Source organism: Varroa destructor, unplaced genomic scaffold (assembly GCF_002443255.2).
Source record: "Varroa destructor unplaced genomic scaffold, Vdes_3.0 BEIS01000004.1, whole genome shotgun sequence".
Classification (NCBI taxonomy): domain Eukaryota; kingdom Metazoa; phylum Arthropoda; class Arachnida; order Mesostigmata; family Varroidae; genus Varroa; species Varroa destructor.
The window spans coordinates 21,400,780-21,410,061 of NW_019211457.1; the positions used below are offsets into that span (position 1 = coordinate 21,400,780).

A 9,282-nucleotide genomic window follows, 5' to 3' on the forward strand; every position below is an offset into this window, starting at 1 on the left:
CAGATGCGAAGGTTTTCAACAACTGAGGCCAATACTTTAGGGCGAACGAGTTCAGTATTTTTCCAAAAGGGCTATAGGCGCTGAGACATGGTTGCAACACCGGAATTGTTATTTTGCTCATCCCAAATTTCTACTAGCTGCTTAAACAGATGTTTATATTGAAGAAATCTTATGAAAAAAGATGAGCATCTTTTCAAATATTGACAGCAGGTACACTCTATGCACATAGCACACGGCATATCGGCACCACCGAGAGTTTAGCACCTCGTTTTACCTACTTTGAGATATGATCCCCGACCATTTGATAGTTAAGAAAGCGGACTTACGTACCATTATAGGCAATCGAGACAACAAACAAATCTTGAAAAATTTTTGGTTTACGTGCTGAAGACAACCTTCAGCCTCGACAGATGCTTTACATAACTACGGTGCTGAAATGTGCAGACTGTACGTATGTCTTCAGACAACTAAAAGATATTTTTAAAAGCCTCAAATTTAAACAAATAGCAATGTCCTCTGAGGAGAGTGCCGTTTATGATGCAACAGGTCTAGTGGAAACCCATACCACTAATTTTTAGAAAGCAATAAGTATGTAACTTCTTGCACAGGCAGTCATTAAGGAGGTATAATTGTCTCCTTACGTTTGACCTCCTGTTACATCAATATATCTGAGGAATAACAACTGTAGTGTCTTCTGTTATCCTAATGACGATACTCTGCTGGACACTTATTACTATGTTATTCTCAGTGACGGTGAAAGAAAACAGTAGAGCAGTTTACAACTTAAGTTAATCTAATTCAATTTCTACCTATGAGAAATAAAGGTATATAGGACAGAAATAAAGACGATTTAAGGAAAATGCAAGCTAGTAATTTTCCTACTCTCTTGTCATTACTTGCACTTGTAAGTGGAATCCCAAAGAGATCCCAAAAAGTAAACTCAGAAATTAGAATGCGATGTTTTGCACCTTACATATTCAGCCAGCGACCATAGTAATTGAATTTCGATCTCGTTTCGGGAGTCAAAGTCGACAGACAATACCTTCGGATCTTTCAGTGATGATAAATATTGGCGTATAGCGTCGGTGAGGATACCTTTTGCAGAAACCATATACGTTTAAAAAAACAGCTTTAAACGGTGTGCTATTTCTGCTTCTCCATGTTTACAGCGCAAATGTCAAAAATAAAAACGTCTGTTCATTTTGTACTGACTATTTGCATAAGTGGCCCTCGCACTAAAATAAAGCATTCATCCTAAATGCGATAATACCTTATTTTTTGCCGCGGAGAGCTAGCGCACAGCTTAAGCAACTGTCCATGAATCGTCGTTTCTCCCAGTTGAGGACCTATTACAACGAGCTTTAGAAGCCTACTCTGCTGTGCTTGGGTTTAACGGAGTCGCTTTCTCTTATTGATGCTGTGAGATGAGATAACCCGTTCCAGCCGGTGTTATTTAGCCTTGGTGTCCTGAACTTGGTTCCCATATTACAGCCTCTTCAACTTGTAGTATTTGGATACTTCATCTGTAAAAAACTGGCAAGCGTGGTCATTATCAATGTGTTATGCGCCATGCGATTTAAAGCTGCAGGTACCTCTCAGTGTCACTATGAGGTCACGGAAATCCGATGCAAGCCGGCGTTATAACAGAAATGATTCCAAGAGCTTTGCAGCCGTATATGGAGATAAACTTTAGACTTACTTAAATTTAGATACATATTGCGTACGTCTTCTAATACTGTACGCCCGACAACCTTTAAACGTATGGTAAGGGGACGTCATCAGCGTCATCAATGTCGCAAATTTTAGGCGGAAGAAAGCGAACATTAAAGAAGGTGGCTTAAACGGTTAGGACTTAGCTTCCGTTTTTGACGTCGCGTTTGTTTTCTGAAAAGTCAAGATTCAAATAAGCTTATTTAAACATACCGGTCATAAGGTTACAATTAGTGGCACTATACTAAGAGGCACTACACACAATTACACTAAGAGGCTTTTCAACCTCATGAAACCCTTCCAGTAGTAGCTAGTTTATCTAAACACTAGAATGGACCCGAATGCGTTTCGTAGAGTTCCATTTTTTGTCAAAAAGCTTCATTTTGTGAGCTTGTTGAATCCGTTGCCCAAGTTGCAACGGTTTTCGATACCTACATTCCTTCAGCAGCGCGACACGAGCGTCATAAGTGTTTGAGGCAAGTGGCTTGGCAATTAACGAAATTTTATTTTACGATAAATGTCCCAAAACAAAGGCTTAGTACGGTACATAATTTTTAACGTACATTGATTTATTTCTGTGTTCACACCATCGAGCACGTAAATAAAGATACAAAAGCTTATTGATCCTAATGACATAATGCAATAGGAATTATTAGGCATACTAGTAAGGTATAAAAAAAAAATTAAAACATTTTTTCAGAGCTTATAGATTCCAGTATGAGAAATGAACGGGAAAGGTAATACCTAAACAGTTGCTGTCTATTCCGATATGTGGAAAAAATGTGGCGTCCATTCTGAAGGCAATAAAATAATAGTGATTTTATAATAATAGGATAACGCGTCTAGACATCACATTGTAATATACTTATGCAATAATAATAATATTCCAGCAAGACTCGACGGTGGGGGCTATAAGAGATGTCCAAACTCATCAAGGAGCGTACCGATGGAGGAGTTTCTTGCGGTCACAGATGATTATGAGACTCGAACAAGTAGCCAAGGTGGAGGTAAAAAACGAGTTCGCTGGGCGGATATAGAGGAGAGAAAACAGATAGATCGCGCAAAAGCAATCGGGTTTGTGGTTGGTCAGACGAACTGGAAGGCTTTTACAAATTCTGAAAGTGAAGCGAGTGCCGCACTTAAAAAAACAAAATATTTTGACACTGAAACCGATGAGTAAGGTTTTTTGTTGAAGAAATTTGTGTGAATAGTAAAATTTTTAAATGGCATTTATGACTTTTTAGTTATTTACAGTTAGATCATTTATATTCAATCGTGTGCTGTATCTATTTCAACTATAACAAAATATGGCCCAGAAATCTGGCGTTTCGAAAACACCAGCATATGAAGGATACTGAAACGTACAAATTGAGTCTTGTATTCAAAATGCACATTCATTACAATCAAACCTATATCTAAAACCACTTGAAGAGCTTAGAAGCGTACCACCGATAGATCAGATTTATTATATTTTAAGTGCCTTTTGTATTAGTTTATCGTTAAGAGGGATTCACGCTTTATTAAAATAATGCTATTGGGGCAGCTGCAGCTATAACTTCCAGTCGACAATACAGTGGGCGTAATGATATAACATTTGAGCCTTTTTTATTAAAAATATTTTCTTGTTATTTGCTAATACAGTACTATAATCTTAAAGGTTATCTGTTTCTGACAGAGCGAATGTGTTTTCAAAGAACAAAGGGCGATGCTAGACCATTGAGAATTTACACACACTTACACAAAAATTGTCAAAATAAGATATGTCTTTGCTTTTCACATTATACGAGCAGAATACATCTAATTAAGCTTTTTGACATTTCTAAATTTTCCTTGTTTTATGGGAATACTCTAAACATACAAAAATTTACCTAAAACCCAGGAGATATATAGGAACATTTGAAACAGTCAAGAAAGCGTTACGATTTCTGCAGCAAAAAGGTCAAGTTTTACCAACTTTGGCTATCAACAATATGTATGCGGCTATAAACACAATAAAACAAACAAACACAGTTACCCTTCTAGGGTAACCAAATAGTGTTTTTTAAACGGACCGATAACTCAGCGACAAGTTTAAGAAAGGGTGTGACTCAAAAACGTTTACTGATGGGTAATTGTCTTAGGTCTACCAGCTAGATATTAACAAAAGGTAAAATACATGCATTTGCTAATCCTTTTCGTTCAAATAGATCGCCTTTTCGGTCGAGCTTCAGAAAAATAAGATTCTGAAAGAGAAATAAGCGTACTTTGTGGCTGATTTGATACTTCTTTGTCCATATCCTCCTTCTTCTAACACATGGGTTCGACAAATAATCATTTGGTACAGTTTTCATTTTGGGGAAATTATTCAGGTGTGTTTTTAAATTTGTTTTTAATAACATATTAAGCGTGAACCATTGGAGCGAATGAATACCGGCGGCGCACCTACATGTAAATAGCTGTAGCGGCACATCATGCGGGTCAATATGAAGTTATGAAAAATAAATCTGATGAGAATATTCAATGCGAAGATATAAACAAACATGTGCAAATCGTATTTTAAACAAAGAAATTACTGCACTTGATATGTTATGGGTCTCTTAGATTTATGTTAAATTCACGCAGCATTGTTGGGTTAATTAAATGGTAATTACGGCATTTTGCACCTCATTCATGATGCTATTTAACGCTTAGTTGTGGAAAGTCAAAGGTCGCTAAAAAAAGTTTTCCAGACATTTTTAATAAGCTCTCAGTCGGCTTGCAGACTTCCAGGTGTGTCCTCTGCAAAACCTTTATAATATAATATTACGTGACTGTACTGAATGACAACATTCAGGCATTTGAACTGTGTATAGATTCGTCGTGTGCCTGCCCAGGACAAACTGTGTAATTCATTTCCCAATACAAATAATGACTGTCTAAGCAATACGATATATAGTTTGTACGTTCAATACAAATGTCTTGACGTTTTTTCCTGGGCGCCTGGGCGATGATTGGCGGACAAATTGCAATGCAGCTAAAAGTAGTTGTATCTAATCTTAGTTATTGACCATTATTTGGTATATAACAAAAGCAATACAGCATGTTAAGGTGCATGCCCTGCAAGTTACAAAAATGGCAAATGCAGTTAGCATTAAAATGCATCAAGAACTGTAACAGTATACGGCCCTTACCCTGGAAGTGTGACTTGCAAATCGTGATCAGGAGCCCTAAACGTTAGGCTTAGTTTTTTACGTTTTAAAATTCTTGTATACGGATGACTTGGTAAGTCTATTCCTTTAATGTGCTTTCCATGAAAAATAATGTTCGAATTATGGCAGATCACTTTATTGGAGCAGATCTATGAACTCCTAGTTAGTGCCACTTTCTAGAGACGGTCGAGTCAGACTAGTGGAGTCAACCAGATTTAAAGTTGTAAAATGAAACTCTATGATGTCTGCTTCTCATTATATAGTTTGATTGACCTTGATACCGAATAGCGCAAAATTAATTTATAATATAAAAGCTTTTTAGTTTTGACACGCTACGCAACTATCGTCAGCATTTCCACCTCAAAGTGGTCAAATAACCGATAACTATGCAAGATGTAAAAGATCTGCTTACAAAGCAGTTTTTCAAAATTTTATACCACTGGCTTTCTCCATATTGATCACGAAATCATTGACTGGAACGTATATCCGAAGGTGATAAGACTTATTTGCGCATAAAAACTGTTTGTGGACAGTATATTAGAGCCACGTGCTTGGAGTGCTATGTCGACCTATTTGTGTTTGCCCTTAAAACCTTATAGAAGGTCGTGTATTAAAACTAAAATTCAGAAGGGACTGAGGCTATTCTCTTGATGTTATGATTAGATTTTTCTGCGGACTTTTCTCGTGCTCTTCTCTCGTGAAAGGCGTGTATGTAAACGCCGCCTGCAACCCATTTATCGAAATAAGTCACTCGAACAATGGATTACCCCAATTATTTAATTTCCAATGCCAACGTTCAATTTGCTAGAAATTTCGCGCATTATCGAGTTTGATCGAAGATAGTTCCGCATTTGAACGAAACACCTGTACGCGGTTTTTTCTTTCGAAAGCTACCTTCCTCTGTTTTCTGTTGATGATAGCATATGTGAAAGGAGCACCTTAAAACTGCTATGGATAGAAAGGCTTTTACTGAAATAAATACTTAGTTTATTCATCCCAGGTTACAATCACGGCTGCAACTCGGTTCGGCATACTGCCAATGCACTTTCGCACTGTCTCCGTTACGCCTGGACTTACACTTTCAATACTGTATTCTTGAATTGGAAAATTTTCGCGATATTCTATCCGGGCCTGAGTCGCCTCTTGACATGATGCCACATGTTTTTGGTCAGATCCAAAGCAGATGAATTTTTAGGCCACGGCAGAATCTGAACACCATTAACAATAAAAGCCTTAGAAACACAGTAAAGCGGTGTGGCTTAGGCGGCTAACGCGCGTTTCGTTGATAGCATTGCCATGGTAATCATGAATAACAATCATGCCGTCATGCTGGTTTAAATTTCAGCCTTGGCAAAAACGATAACCAGAAATTAATAACCAAGAAGATAAGGTATTGAGGAAAAATAAAGAAATTAGGAAAGGTAAGAAATAATTATTTCGGTTAATAGCTGCTTGTGTGGTTGCCATGCTGTTTCGTAAGTTCCTTGAGGAAACCCTAAATAAATCCAGAAAGTCTTATTGCGGCTGGACTCCTAACGGGTGAAAGTCCTAGATGTTAAACTTAAAAAGACCTCATAAAGAGATGGTAGCTAAAATTGCTAAATAAAAATTTGAGAAGACTTTGCCACTTCGTCATAAAGCACACTTTTTCATATGACGTATTGACTTCTCATGTATGAACACCACTTTCGTACTTGAAGTCGTATTTCTGTTTGAGTTACATCACTGTATTGTCATTATTTTGTAATCATATTGATGAAATGGAACTTCGATTCACCTGAAAGACAGGAGTCCACCATTTTTCAGCAGTCCAACTTTAAAGCGATTTGGAGCATCTGAAATACGCATGCCTTGAGCTGGCTGATGTGCTTTGGGTGGTTTGCAGCAGCTAAAACCACACATTTCGATATGACGTCGGAGAGTCCTCATAGACACAGTGATTCCGCGGCTTATTAGCTTTTGATGAAGTTCAGAACTCGTTACAAGTCGTTTTTTTTGTAGCGCGGTTAGAATGATCCTGTCTTTTCGCTGCATTGTGCACCGTTTTCGATTTTTAAGTTACACTGTCAAGCGACAAGCAATTTCTCTTTGCGATTGTTTTCTTATCTGAGCTTGGCTCTTAAACTCTTCTGAAATGCCTTTTTGTAATTCTATCTATGAGTTGTAACAATTTATGAATTCATGTATAAGGGCAACAGCATGAAACTTACTAAAATTCATTTCAAAATACAACCACGTCACAACAACGTCAGTGCTATCAAATAGATAACAGTAGCGATAATAGGGCCACGATTGTTATCTGCATTGTACGGGGAAAGACGGAATCAGATACCTGAACTTTATGTAATAACTCGAATGCTCATGCATCTTCTAATGCCATTGAACCATACGTGTTAGTAAGTGCCGTCCTTTCTACAGCAGTTTAAAATTGCTTCGCCATCGACAATGTCGATACGTGTCCTAGCGCGTTAAAAAACCGCACGCAGATAATTTCGCTACGGAGATACATTCTTTCGAACTCGACAGTACGTGAAATGTCTAAGCGACTACACATTATTGGCCAGTGATTGCAGATATTTTGAATAGAAGTTCAAATCAAACAAAAGCAGAGCATTGCTTTAGGCGGTGGACCGCTCGAATGATACGAAGTGCGTCTGCACCTCATTTCAAACCTAGATGTGACTTCTAAGTAGGCGAATATCTCACAGTTGCATCATTTCTCATTTGTTACCTTAAGAAACGGTAACCTTCTCTCCTCCTCTATTGACCTATACTTAACACCTCCAAACCTTTAGTTGCTTAAAAGTGGCCCGCAAACACGTTCGCTGTTGTATGTATATTCTCACGGGTTAAACGGAAATTTTCCGATAGGCGATTTGCATTATGAATTTAGTGTGGAATTTGCTGTGTAAATTTAAAAAACTACCAGGTGGCCCGTTCAGCCTATACACTTTTCTACTAAACAGGCATATCTTCTCTCTCCAACCTTTGAACAACATTCAGACCTCACACGACTGAAATTTTCTTTATAGTATTTACAAGCAAGTCTGTCGCAATGCCTAAACATATGTTCCAGTATAACATTCCACCACTCATCACGCTTGTGTATGTGATGGTGAAGGTTGTGTAATAATAGGAAACCTTATTTGCAAAGAGAGTACGATGAAAAGCTTGTAAAGGGGCGTACTTGAACAAATACAGTATTCTAAAATCCATTCATCAGAATCAGGGTAAATTGTTCATAATTGTATGTACTAAAAATGCTTTTCTTGTAGGCATCCTGTTGACCGGCTTTGATCGTCATACATTTAACAGAAATATACACTGTATAATGGTCGAACATTTCCGTGGTATCAGTTACACCGCATGCGATATCAGAAGCCTTTATATTTTCGGATAGTCACACATGATTAGGGCAAGGATTCGGTTCAGGGTAAATGCGAGTCAATGGCGAGGACAAAACCGGATGGATGTGGAGACGAGAGAACAGTACCGGTGGCATAGGGGTTAGGCAGCAGATTAACATTAAAATCTCCACGACAGATAACTAAAACTCGTTCAAATACTGCAATAACGTTTGCTGATAACCAATCGTTGATCATAGACAAATATTATAGCACCCTTTCTGCTACTATAGTGAATATATGCAGTCGGTCAAATCATATTTCCTTTCTCAAAAGCATGTTGAGCTGTATGTGTTATATTTATGGGAAACAATTTTTGTGCGCCATCGCCTTCACTCAGCTGGTATCTGTCTAGTCGGCATCAGTTGAAGTGACAAACTGTAGAAATCCCACCGGCTGACATGTAACACGGTATAGCGATGTACTTTAGTTCTAATGACAGCAAGATGTATATGGGTTAACTGCTAACAACGGATTTAGAATTGTTAGGGTAAATACAAACTCTACATTTTACGTGTAATCACCGAAAAGCGTCAAATGATAATGATGGATTTAGGCATTAAAAAGCATTGTGACTATAAATTTCTATTCAAAGGCGTGTCAATTCTATGTTAAAGTGAAAATAAACTGATTCGTTTGTTGGCTGCCTCCGAGAGAGAAGCAGCCTTCTCAACAATGTTGTTTTTACTGTTATATACTGCAGCGTTACTAGCTAAATAGGCAACGATGAGTTATGGACATCTCCAGTCTTCTCTTAAATTTATTAGCGGCCATCCACCGATCCTTAAGGTTTCGCAATTTAGTGCCGTAACCTCAGCATTGGTATGCAGATCGCGCCTATTGTAGCAAATGGAAGGCTTGTCATCTTCACGGCTTTCTCGGTTATCAACCGCTTACTACCCTTCACTGTGTATGACCTATACCGCATGAATATAACAGTGTCAACGGCGTGGTTTCATCACCGCGCTTCGAACTTTGCTACCGCAGTTGACAAAAATAAT

At 38.1% G+C, this 9,282-nt stretch overlaps 1 protein-coding gene and 1 long non-coding RNA gene across 5 annotated transcripts in view; one reads left to right on the plus strand and one right to left on the minus strand.

The window, feature by feature from the left end:
* LOC111248704 (uncharacterized) overlaps nt 1-8,957 on the plus strand; it is a 55,745-nt gene extending 46,788 nt beyond the window's left edge. Inside the window, exon 13 of the mRNA XM_022801506.2 lies at nt 2,601-8,957. Coding sequence (XP_022657241.1) covers nt 2,601-2,890 — 290 coding nt within the window. The 3' untranslated portion in view covers nt 2,891-8,957. The remainder of the gene's footprint in view (nt 1-2,600) is intronic.
* LOC111248706 (uncharacterized) overlaps nt 1-9,282 on the minus strand; it is a 41,538-nt gene that overhangs the window by 3,614 nt on the left and 28,642 nt on the right. For 3 of the 4 annotated variants that reach the window (XR_015326160.1, XR_015326162.1, XR_015326158.1), the window contains 2 exons: nt 1,700-1,884; nt 1,271-1,533 (listed from right to left, as the gene is read on the minus strand). This is a non-coding gene — a long non-coding RNA (uncharacterized LOC111248706). The remainder of the gene's footprint in view (nt 1-1,270; nt 1,534-1,699; nt 1,885-9,282) is intronic. The other variant, XR_015326161.1, reaches the window with a different exon arrangement.